Source organism: Argentina anserina, chromosome 2, assembly GCF_933775445.1.
Source record: "Argentina anserina chromosome 2, drPotAnse1.1, whole genome shotgun sequence".
NCBI classification, from domain to species: domain Eukaryota; kingdom Viridiplantae; phylum Streptophyta; class Magnoliopsida; order Rosales; family Rosaceae; genus Argentina; species Argentina anserina.
This window is the reverse complement of record NC_065873.1, coordinates 22,094,673-22,107,723: the sequence shown is the minus strand read 5'-3', so window position 1 is coordinate 22,107,723 and position 13,051 is coordinate 22,094,673. Positions and strand designations below refer to the sequence as shown.

At 39.2% G+C, this 13,051-nt stretch overlaps 2 protein-coding genes across 2 annotated transcripts in view; both read right to left on the bottom strand.

The window, feature by feature from the left end:
- Nucleotides 1-13,051, bottom strand: part of LOC126783240 (small ribosomal subunit protein S13, mitochondrial-like) — a 96,257-nt gene that overhangs the window by 80,021 nt on the left and 3,185 nt on the right. The window lies entirely within an intron of this gene.
- LOC126783223 (uncharacterized) lies at nt 2,235-6,245 on the bottom strand. The gene is made up of 8 exons (XM_050508646.1): nt 5,724-6,245; nt 5,471-5,620; nt 5,164-5,355; nt 4,878-5,051; nt 4,445-4,756; nt 3,888-4,276; nt 2,753-3,349; nt 2,235-2,368 (listed from the first exon to the last, which is right to left on the bottom strand). The coding sequence occupies exons 1-8, from the start codon at nt 6,211-6,213 to the stop codon at nt 2,363-2,365; spliced, it is 2,310 nt and encodes a 769-aa protein (XP_050364603.1). The 5' UTR covers nt 6,214-6,245; the 3' UTR covers nt 2,235-2,362.

The window sequence follows — 13,051 nt, the reverse complement described above, 5'->3', positions numbered from 1 at the left end:
CTTGGCAGAGACGCCATTGATCCATGCTTTCTTTTCAGATCCTCGGTTGTCTTCCTCAATGCAAAGTCTAACCTCTAGATCCTCCATGGTCATTTCCTTTCGCTTGTGCTTCAAATAATTCTTGAAGTCTTTCCAAGCAGGTGGTAACTTTTCAATAGCACATGCCACTTGAAAACTTTCACCTAGTTGCATTCCTTCAGCGTGAATCTCATGCAGGATTAGCTGAATCTCAGAGAATTGACTCATTACAGTTTTGGAATCCACCATTTTATAATCAAGGAAGCGGCCCACGATAAACTTCTTGGCGCCGGCATCCTCGGTTTTATATTTTTTTTCTCCAAGGATTCCCATAAGCTCCTTTGCCGTTCCCATGCTAATGTACACATTGTACAATGAGTCGGCTAGACCATTCATGATATAATTCCTACATAAGTAGTCAGAATTATTTCATGCATTCACAACAGCAATCTTTGCTTGATCGCCATGGTCATCTTCCTTTAACTCAGGAGCATTCTCCGTCAAAAATCTTGCAAGATTCAGAGTGGTCAGATAAAACATCATCTTTTGTTGCCACCTCTTGAAATGCAAACCGTTGAACTTCTCAGGTTTTTCCCCATGGGATACTGAGACAGGTACAACGGGACCAGTAGGCACAGTTGGCACCAAAGGTCCCTTGCCATTTCCAGAATTTTCTCCGTTAGTCATTTTTAGAAACGAAACACACACACAAGGTGTAAGTTTACTTGAAAAAATTCAGATAAATATCGAATACAAATTATATAAGCAATATCAAACTAAACGTCTTAAGATTGTTGTAATAATCAATGATATAGTGCATATATAATTTAATAGGCTGAATTATAAATAATCAGAAATGGAGAACACGAAAAGAAATTCAACAAAAATACCGAACGATTTGTGATGGAAGAAATAGTCGAGACGTGTGTGATACCACACTGTCCTTAAGACGTTTACGCCTCCTCTACCGGTGCAAGGATGTTTGGCGCTTGTCTCCCAGGATATAACGACTAAACAATTCTAGAAAGTTGCACTACTAACTAGAACCCTCAACGAACTCGAAAGGTACCTCTATCTATCATCAGAGAAGAACTAAGAACTTTGAGAGTGGGAGAGAAATGTGTTTTCGAATGTGATACTTTTACAATGAAAGGATGGTGGCTATTTATACTGTGAGGATTTGCAATCAGCAATAAATAAGATGGCGGTTATAGAAATCAAAAGATCATAACATATATGAGTTACATATGTTACAAACATTGATTTCAATTCTGTTATAATTCTCCATAACACACAATAACTCAGTTGTTACAAGAAGAATTTAAACAGTCAAGAGAATTTGAAAAGTCAACCGAATTTTCGGAAATGCAAAAAGAATCTGACCCTCAATTCGGTGTTGCATTCGTGTCCGCAGGTCGCACGGGCATACACGAGTTTCCCTTGCGACCTAGGATTTGCACCCCCCCCTACGCGTGCGCGAGAGGGTATAAGGGGGCTTACACACTTTACAATCCATACACAATGGATTCTATATAAAGGCTTTTCAACACTTCTCTTTTCCAATGTGGGACAATTACATTTCCCTCATTCTAAGTAGCCATCTTTGAGTGACAATTTCTTATTCACCCACAAACCAAATTACACAAACAAACATATGATCTTGTAGCCCTCATTATGGAGAACTCAAATCTATATTCATCTTTGATTAATTATAAGTTTAACTTAATTTAATTAATCAATTAAAATTTGGTTTTAAATGGTTTTTTTCAACCATTCTCCGACAGCTGTCTGGGCTCTAATAATCTACACTGGAGTTTCACACAGTCACACCTCACACCAGTGCATCAAAAATGCTAAACCCTTTTGTCTTTTTTGTTTTTTGTTTTTAAATATTGTTGATGAGTTAACCATAGCAAAATAACAACCTCTCTAACAGTCCAATTTATTCATTAAAAAGAACACAATTGGATAATCAACAATGGAGGATGACCAGCCTAGTGAAAACCTTTCGAAGAGACAAGTAAAACAAATAAGTCAACATACTAAATTTGAACCGGAAGACAGAAAATATCAATCTCATGATACGACTATCTATAACCTATCATACTTGCTCTGAAAGAGAAGCTCCATAATTAGCTAGAGCATATTTCCTTCTCCAAACAAGTGTGAAGATTCAAAGGTTGATCTTCCTTTAGAAGCACTGTAACTAACGAACTCGGAGTTGCAAGACACAAGTGAAGGAGCGCGATGTGGTGGAATGAGAGCAGATTCTTGTCTCTTTCGGTGGATATATGTAATTCAAAGACTGATCGAGACAGTTCATATTTTTAGTATATATTTATGGTCATTCCTACACACGTACAAAAAAAAACCCCGTCAGGAAAAATACTCGCAATAATTGTATCAGTATGCGTGGTGTATACATTGATGTAAGAGGAGAAGCAATTCATCATTTTGCATCGTATATAGCTAGGGTTTATGATGGAAAGTAGAAGCCCACAAAATTAAGACGTATATATATATGGACTTCTCCTGCATGTTGGCATGGCATACAGCCGCGCATAGCATAGCAGATTTTTCCTAGCTAGTGATTGTTTCTTAATTTTGTCGTACGGCGATGTCCTAGCATACAAAACCGAACCAAGACTAATCAGCAACGAATGCACTAGATTACTACGTACAACCCTGCATGCATGATGTATCAATGAGGGTAGTTAAAAGAGGAGTCACATACCCTATAAGTCCGCTGCGGCACCTTCTTAAATGTCGCCCACACCAGATCAACGTACAACGGAAACTGCGCTATAGCAAAAAATGACACCGGCAAACACGATATTGCATACACCGGAAACGCCGCGTACTTGAGTTTATCTTTGAGCACGAAAAAGTGCCCGGCGCAAAACGATATCAGCATCGAACTGATGGACAAAAACAGCGACGTCAGGCCGAAGAGAAGCTTCCTCGGCAGGTCTTTCCCAAAGTCCCTCTCCTGATACCTTGACGTCAGAATTGCCAGGAACATCACCATTGACGTGACGGAGAAGCAAAGGGCGACGAGGGAGGCGATGCCGAAGATGTCGAAAGCTGGCTGGTTTTCGAGGGTCGGCTTGCCGTTGTTCTCGTTGGTGCCACCAGGAACGGTGGAGGCCGTGGCGAAGGCGACGGTGGCGATGAGTGCTGCGACGACGGAGCAGGACTGTGAGGTGTTGGTCAGCCAACTCCCGCCGTCTTTGACGATCTCGGTATGGGTTTCGGTGAAGATGTCCTTTGCCGTTTGGCCCTTCTTGTTGTAGCGGGCGAAGAAGTGGAGCGGCATTGAGCTTTTCACGAACTGCACACCAAGAGTTAGACATAAAACATTATTAAGATCATCTATACAATACATCAATGAATCAATTAAGAGTAGACTAGCGAGGAAAACGCCATATAATTGCTATCATATTGATGATAATTTGAATTGAGTAGTCTTTTTCCTCCTAAATTGAATTAGTATCAATGAAGTATATCTTCGATCTAAAATAAAATAAAGAGTACACTACTTCGAAAATTATGTCATATTACTCATATATGCATATTGGTCCATCTATGCATGCCAGCCAAAAGCCACATTTTACCTCTCCGCCATAGTAGTCTCTACTCTGAGTACCAAAGTAGTAATCACTAGATTAGTATGCAATCTCATATAGCCGAGTGTTCATAAAAATATTTTTTTTCTCAAACAAATTGGTAGCACATCATTTGGTTGAAACAAGTAAGATATGTACGTATATATATATATATATATATATATATATATATATATATATAACCCCGAATATGAACATATATGCTATGATTATGAAAGATTCGTCGTAGGCAATTTATGTTACCTCATACCACTTGATTTCCCATTGCATTTGCAAGGCAGCACCAGGAATTAACCAAGGTTTATATTCTCCTAGAGTTGCTGCAAGGTGTAATGCACTATTGCCATCTTTATCCACTTTGCAGAAAACGCTTTCTTTCGTGATCTTACTCTTTATCAAGAGTTTGTACACATGGGGTTGCCTGTGCTCCACAGCCAGCAAAACTATGTTCTTTTTCTGTGAGTTAAGGTCATGGATGGCCACTGGAAAAAGTTCTAGGATCTTCTCCACCATTTCAGTCACACCATTCTTCGCAGCAATCAATATGGGTGTTTCCTTCTTTTCAATCTCAGGGGTTTTCTCTATAGTTAATTTTGGCGGCAAGAGCAACTCCGACAATTTCTTTATAATTTCTGCATTATAGGGAAGCAATAATTTTTTTTAACATTTTATAGCATATGCTATAATTTAGGGAATTTTGGAGTATATAACCATAGTGACACATGGATTACCTAAGTTTATTTGTTCCTTATTAACGTGCTGTTGAGTAATCATTGAGGAAGGTTAGAGCAAGTAATTACCTTCTCTGGTGACTTCCTTTTCTTTAATGTTGTTTCCCTTGTTACCGTTTTGTTGTGGATCAGTTGCACTAGATTGAACTGTCATTGATTGTTCTTCAATGCTTCCAAAGGTGATGTTATCGCCACCGTCTGTAATATCGTACGGCTTTGTTTCATCGTCCTTGTGGGATGATAATATTGTTTCTGCCTGCGGGTTCATACCACTGTCTTCATATTCATACATCAAAGAACTTTCTAGTAGCTTGTCCATGATCTGAACGGCCCATTTGTTCTTCTCTTTTTTGTTCCTTATCTTCCGGATCTCATTAGACCCTTCAAATATGTTGGCAATTACATATGATTGACTTGTACAAACATATATTCTCAATTTAGTGTAATGTACGTATTATTGTGGCTTATCACCAAATTACCTTAGGATGGGAATGTGCCATACCTAATCCAAGAACAATCAGCATTGCCTTTGATAAGAGCTTGACAAAATCAAAGCAGGTGTTGTATGGACCTGAATGTCCTTCAGTAGTTTCTTTAGCGTTCTCTACATCTGTGGATTGTTTTCCGCCTCTTCCCTGGCCGACTTCTTTATTAGAAACTACAAAAGATCGAGTAGCTAGTACGTGTAGTACTTCAGTACAGATAATTCAATCACGGCATGCTTACATAGAATCAACCCACAAGTCATAAGTACTAAATGTTCAAATGGATTTGATTAATTTACATACCAAATAGTTGAGCCATATTCCTGAACAGACTAGTCAAGAGAAGCGAAGCCATTCTCCAGAACAGCGTCAGGAAGCTGATACAGGTTTCGTAATTTTCTGGGTATTTCGAAGCCTTTTGATTGTTGATTATATTTTTTACCCGCTTATCGAAGTCATCTTCTTCTTCCACATTCAGCTCATCGACCAATATACCTTTGAGAGTTTGAGAGATAACCATACATTCAGAAGAGTTATAAGCAGTTAATTAACGTAACACACCAGATATAGATTCGCTTTATCGATCACTCCACAATCAAGTTTTACTTACAGTGGTAAATGATTGTAGTCCAAGGTCTAAGGTGGCTACCACTCATGAAGGCAGAAGGTTTACTTGCCAGAAGATGGAGGGGGGAAAATCCATCGTGATTAATATAATTAACTAGATCTTTATACAGGGCTATTATATGAAATGCCAAATCTGTGAAGCACAATTCAGTATGTTAGTTCCTGCAATCAAAGTACATATAGCTCATATATGAAAGATATCAAATTAGAGGAGGTGCTCATGAAGTCATGATTACCAAAGTAGTCCCCAGCAATTGCACAATGCAATATAGTCTCTCCATCACCCCTCCTACAATAATCGTAGTTTGGACGAGACTTTTCAGGAGTACATATGTAGTGGAGATACAAGAAGGCGTCTTTTTTACCATGGAGAGCAGCCAAGAAGAGAGGGGTCTCTTTATCTTTGTTGAGAATACTAACCAAGAAAGGACTCTTTTTGGCAATGTACTGGCACATTGTCACATTCCCCTGTGCTGCAGCAAAATGGAGAGGTGTATTCCCTCGCTTGTTTTGGAGTTTCAGCTCCTCTTCGGAAACCAGTTTTACCAGTTCGTCAACATGTTTCTGTTGGCCATCTAACACTGCTATGTGCAATGCCGTGTCACCTGACTTGGTGATCCTTGCCTTGTGAGCCCGCTTATTTTGCTTATACGCCTGGACAACATCTTCCCATTCGCTTTTCATGGCTATCTGGAACAGGAATTTCTTGATGCTCTCATTGTCCATGTTGCCGACATCGGCATTTGTGGCAGAAGACATTTCTTCCCTTCGAGCTAGATATGTGTGGACACTTGCAACTGATACTGACGTTTGTGCACATATTTATTAACACAAAAAGGAAGAATAGTTATTCAGTATGCTCTGAAGGGGACAACCTATAACACTTGCATCCCAAGTAAGTTTTGTATTCCCGTTGCAATGCATTTCATGCTTGTATCTCATCCACTAAAGGAACGTGTGACATTTCTAATGTAAGACAATCACTAATATGTGATTAATCACCAATATTTCCAGATATATGACGACAGAACACTGAACGCTCTTAAATCCCTAATTCCATCTTCATAGTGAGAACCGTGAAGAGCATATGTACTCTTGCATGTGTTTCACGACTCCAGACGGGACCAGCTGCTAGCTGCAGCCGGCGAAGAAAGCAGAGGATAGCAAACTTTACTTTGGCTGGTGATTGTTATCTCTATCCTTTACACTTCTTTGGCAAACTCGTCTTTATTCTTTTGGCCACCCTTTACACTTCCTAACTCTTACGAGCGCAACACATTTGTATCTTTAGTGGCCGGGTTCCCTTTTTCTGGAAACTTCAAGGCTAAAAAAAAAAAAATACAAGGTGATGTTTAGAAAGTTGGTAATAACTGACAAAGCTAGCGATCAAGCTTAATTGCTGGAGGGAGAATTCTTTCTTTCATCAGTTAACCTTTTGCTTTATCTGGTTGATTATCTCCACCGTACCAATTACACTTCTATTTCTACTTGATGGAAGAGATGGGTTGATATGGTGGCTTTTTCTGGAAAATGAAGCATTTTAGACAAGCTAGGCATACAGATATCGATCGGGCTTCGATTCTGCTTGGATTTTTGTGTTTGGATTTGCTTGAATTCCTTATAACCATTGGATTGAGTAAGGATGACAATTCAATGATTATAACTCACTCCAAGCTTGGGGTGTTGTATTTACGCTTCTGAGTTTAGAGTGCAAGTCTTTACACTTACGTTTTAGTTTTAGCACAAACTCACCAACTTTCTACGTGTCAATTGCTAATTAAGTAATAGATCGATATGTTAGGAATTCGACCCTGAATTCATTTTGCGGAAGTTAATAAGTGCAAAAAAATATAGATAAATGATTGAGAACACAAACACAAAGTTTACAAGGTTCAACAAAGAACTTGTCTACGTCCTCGGGCTGCTGGGTTTTACTATAGAAGAACAACAACACAAACAAGAATATAATATCTCTGACAAGACGTTCTCACCAACTCTCAAAACCTCACTTGCTCTCTGTGTTTTACTTTGATATCTAACTACTGCTAAAGTGAACCTATTTATAGATGTCTAAACCTGAACCTATAAGTCATTGGAAACTTATTCCCAATAGACATAGAAACCATTAGCAAGTAGGAAACCACTGAAGTGTTCCTTCTTTGATCAAGATCTAATGAATCCTTATCCTAAGTGGAATCGGATCCGCAAACCTAACAATCTTCCACTTGGAGCCGATTGCACCAGTAGCAACAATCTTCAACACTCTTCAATCATAGCAACTCAAAACCCACCGCAACCAACATCTTCCTCTTCAAGTTTGGAGACCAACTGAAGCCAAGCATAGCTTCAGTTTACCTATTGGCACATACTTAGTCAACATGTCCGCAAGATTTTCACTTCCTTGAATCTTCAATAATTGCAGCACTGCATTCTCCACAAGCTCTCTTATGTAGTGATACTTCATAGGAATGTGTTTAGTCTTTGAATGAAAAACATGGTTCTTTGCCAAGTGAATTGCACTTCGACTATCACTGTGCAAAGCACAAATCTCCTTCTTTTTACCCAATTCCTTCAAGAGACATTTTAGCCACACCATCTCCTTACCAGCCTCTGAGACTGCTACATACTCTGACTCCATCGTAGACAAAGTCACTTACCCTTGCAAATGTGAGATCCAAGATACAGCAGTACCACCTACAGTATACACATAACCAGTTGTACTCCGACTAGTATCATTATCTTCAGCCAAGTCTGCATCCACATACCCTTGTAATTCAACACTACCTCTCTTGAAACAAAGAGACATATTAGTACCTCGAAGATACCTCATGATCCACTTCAAAGCCTCCCAATGTTGGTTACCTGGATTACTTGTGTACCTACTCACAACTCCAACTGCATGCGCAATATCGGGTCTAGTACACACTATAGCTTACATTAAGCATCCAATTGCCGACGCATAAGGTACGTTCTTCATATATTCCTTTTCCTTTTCACTCTTGGGTGATTGTTCCAATGACAACTTAAAGTGTGCCACTAACGGTGTACCTACAGCCTTTGAATCATCCATATTGAATCACTTAAGCACATTCTCAACATACTCCGCTTGTGAAAGCTTCAGAGTACCAGCTACTTTATCACGAATAATCTTTATACCTAAGATTTTCTTCGCCTCACCCAAATCCTTCATTGCGAACTGATTTGACATCTCTTTCTTCAACTTCTCAATCTCGTCGAAGTCTGCCCCAACTATTAACATATCATCCACATACAATAAGAGAATGATATAAGACTTGTCAAACCTCTTAAAGTAAGAACAGTGATCCGATTGACATCTTGTGTAGCCACTTCCACACATGAATGCATTAAACTTCTTGTACCACTGCCTTGAGACTAGTTTTAAGCCATACAGGCTCTTTTGCAGTTTGCATACCAAGTCCTCCTTACCATGTGCTATAAAACCTTTTGGTTGCTGCATGTAAATTATCTCCTTCAAATATCCATGAAGAAAAGCAGTATTGACGTCTAGCTGCTCCAAATATAATCCTTTAGCTTCCACTAATACAAGCACCACCTGAATTGTTTGTTTAACAACCGGATAAAAGATCTCATCAAAATCAACACCCTCCTTTTGCTGAAAACCTTTCACAACCAGCCTGGCCTTGTAACGTTTGCTCCCATCAACTTCTTGTGTAATGCTTTCTTTCCCGCTGGCAATTTAGCTAACTCCCATGTATTGTTGGACATGAGAGAGTCCATCTCATCTTGCATAGCACCCTCCCACTTAGCTGAATATTCATGTTGTATCGCCTCATCATAAGTCACGGGTTCACCACAGTCAGTTAATAGCAAATAGTTAGCACAATGCGAGTATCTATCTGGTGGTATTCCTTTGTTACTTCTCGACGATACTCTTAGCACAAAAAGAGGTGTCATTGGCTCATCATTAGGAACTTCATTATCAGGTTGTGCGGCCTCAGGAGCTACTTCTTGTTGTTCTTGCCCATGATTAACCTTAGACACATCTTTATCAGACAATTCTTCTAATCTTGCAAACTGTCGATCTTTTCTTATAGGACTTTCAGGCTCTGCTGCTTGCCTATTCTTATACATCACCTTTCATTAAAGATGACATTCTGGCTATTGATAACTTTCTTGCTTTGCATATCCCAAAACCTATAGCCAAGCTCATCCCCGCCATAGCCGATGAATATGCACTTTTGAGACTTAGGATCTAACTTGCTTCTTGCACCGGACTCAATGTGAACATATGCCTCGCAACCAAATACTCTTAAATGTGATAGGCATATCTCTCTTCCACTCCATTTTTCCTCAGGTAGAAGATTATTCAATGCCGCTGAAGGTCCACGGTTAATTAAGTAAGCAGCAGTATTAACCGCATCAGCCCATAACATGTCTGGCAATCCTGCATGTAACCTCATACTCCTTGCGCGATCATTCAAAGTCATATTCATGCGTTCAGCCACTTAATTCTGCTGTGGAGTTCTAGGAACTGTTCATTCCATCCTGATCCCGTTCTATGCACAATACTCTTTAAAATCATTACTACAGTATTCACCTCCATTATCTGACCTCAGACATTTGATCTTCAAACATGTCTGAGTCTCTACGATCGCCTTCCACTTCTTGAAAGTAATAAGCACCTCCAATTTATGTTTCATAAAGTAAACCCATACTTTCCTTGTGGAATCATCAATATAATTCACGTAGTACCTTGAGCCAGCCATTGAAAGCTTAGGTGCAGGACCCCACACATCAGTATGAACCAACTCCAATTTTGCATCTTTTGGTGCCTTACCACCCTTTGAGAAACTGACAGTTTTTTGCTTCCCAAATATACAATCTTCACAAAGCCCAATTTTCACTGAGTTCACACTATGTAGTTTACCTTGTGCTTGAAGTACACCCATTCCTTTCTCGCTGATGTGCCCAAGTCTACGATGCCATAAGTATGCATCATCCTTCTTCTCAATGATCGTACCGCCTACATTGTTTTCAACAACAACGATAATACCCAAGGTCGTGTAGAGTGACATTGTCTTGAGTCGACGAGCTAATACCATAGATCCCTTACTTACTTTACACGTGCCTTTCTCAAAGGTAGTACGACATCTTTCATCATCCAACTGACTCACATAAACCAAGTTTCTTGTCAACTGTGGAACGTGTCTAACATTCGTCAAAGTCCATATTCCACCATGTGTGAGCGAGATCTTCACATCACCCATTCCCACAATCTCCAGGGCTCTACCATCAGCAAGAATTACTCTTCCAAAATGACCATGTTGGTAATTCACCATGAGCTCTCGTTGTGAAGTTAAGTGAAAAGATGCTCCCTAATCTACGATCCATGATTCCAATGGTGTTTCTGTAACACTTGGTACAAGTGCCTCCGAGTCATACTTAGTTGTGTTTGTCATCTTCGTTAAATCCTTCCACTGGTTACAACCTCTCTTGATATGTCCAGTCTTACCGCAATGCCAACACCCATTGGACCATTTTCCTGCCTTGGACACACTTCGTTTTTTTCATGGTACCTTGGACTTGGACCTTCCACGATTATTGTTTGAGTGTTTGTTGGACGTTCTACCTCTATTTTCCATAGATAGCGCAGAACTTGAAGGCTCATCAAGGTTATAAAGTCTTTGTGTCTCCTCATTCAAAAGAATGTCACGCACATCATTAAACTTCAACTTTCGTAGTCCTAACTCCATTACAAATTGAGTTCACAGTCACATCCCAATCTGAAGACATGGAAGTCAACAACACCAAAGATTTGATATGTTCGTCAAAATTTACATCCACTGAGGCTAGTTGCTCGATAATATCACCAACTACTCCAACTTGTTGGCGAACAAATATACCCTCACCCATCTTCAGAGTGAACAGTCGTCTCATCAAGTATAATTGTTGAACGACATTTGGTTTCTCATACATGTTGGATATGCTATCCAACATTCCCTTTAATGTAGTCTCCTTGATGACAAATCGCCGTACTTCATTTGAAAGCGATAATTGAACTGCTCCAAGGGCCATCATGTCAATCTCGACAAATTATTCCTCCTTCATCTCTTTTGGGAGCTTGCCGCTTAAAGTCTTCGCAAGCTGCTTCATACTTAAGTAATCCTTGATATGTAACCTCCATAGGCTGTAGTCATTGCCGTCAAACTTGTCGACCCTCTTCTCAACGTCTTATATGCTCATTGTTTCCACTCTAGAACCAGGCTCTAGATACCACAATGTTAGGAATTTGACCCTGAATTCCTCTTGTGAAAGTTAACAAGTGCAAAAAAATATAGATAAACGATTGAGAACACAAACACAAAGTTTACGAGGTTCGACAAAGAACTTGTCTACGTCCTCGGGCTGCTGGGTTTCATTATAGAAGAACAACACAAACAAGAATACAAGATCTCTGACAAGACATTTTCACCAACTCTCAAGACCTCACTTGCTCTATGTGTTTTACCTTGATATCTAACTACTTCTACCTATGTCCCTATTTATAGATGTCTAAACCTAAAACCTATAAGTCATTGGAAACCTATTTCCAATAAACATAGAAACAATTACCAAGTAAGAAACCACATAAGTTTTCTCTCTTTGATCAAGATCTAATGAATCCTTATCCTAAGTGGAATCAAATCCACAAATCTAACACGATATTTATTTGTTAACTAATATATTTTTCTATTGTATTCCAGTTTGTCTTCACGCTTCTGAACTTGCGCAAAATCACTGCATGCACCTTATAATAACGTCTTCCTGGTTCATAGATATATTGTTGTAGGAAAATAGAGAGATATAAACAACGTATACAAAATAATGAATGAGGAATCAATATGAATTTTATTGATAGATATGTGCCATTATATAAGAGAGTTTACAGTGGTCATAGTCTTATACAACTAATTCTATCTAAGGTAATCTTTAGACCAAGTCTCATGGTGATTGATTCCAAGTTGTTAAGTGAGTTATATTTGGATAAGCATATCAAATAATATTATCTTTAAACACTCCCCCTTGTGTAGTCCAAACATGGAGTTTCTCTTGTTGCCTCATCAAAAACCTTACCGAGTAACAAAAACCATATGAGACAAAAATAATCTCAGTCAAAGGGAAAAATAGTACACCACACCTTTTATATTTAAAAGTGACATGATATGCCAAAATCTCATTGGCGTAAATGACTCCCCATGATTCTTGTGATCATGCGAACTCTTATAAATTAAGTATATATACATTTTCACATGTCTTTCAAATGTAGCCTTAGGCAAAGATTAAATAAATAAATCTAAGGGTGGGCTCGGGCCGGAACCGGCCACTTTTTTCCGGGAACTAGGACCGGATCGGTGACAATTTTTTCGGGCCGGGTTTTTGTTAAATTTTAGAGGGACCAGAGGGAGCCGGGCCGACGGTCTGAAACAAGCCCAAAACTTATGTAATTTTCAAGATGGAGGAATAGTAATTTTCAAAACGGGCCCACTCATACATTGGATAATCCATGTTCGATTAATCAAGATGGAGGAATAGTAATCAGAAG

Bases quoted from the DNA above. Each gene is read 5' to 3' on its own strand.
- LOC126783223 (XM_050508646.1), bottom strand. From the start codon at position 6,213: ATGGACAATGAGAGCATCAAGAAATTCCTGTTCCAGATAGCCATGAAA. The intron at 5,621-5,723 runs GTAATCATGACT...TGTGCTTCACAG, and splicing joins AATTGCTGGGGACTACTTTG to ATTTGGCATTTCATATAATA. The intron at 3,350-3,887 runs GTAACATAAATT...CTTGGTGTGCAG, and splicing joins GGGAAATCAAGTGGTATGAG to TTCGTGAAAAGCTCAATGCC.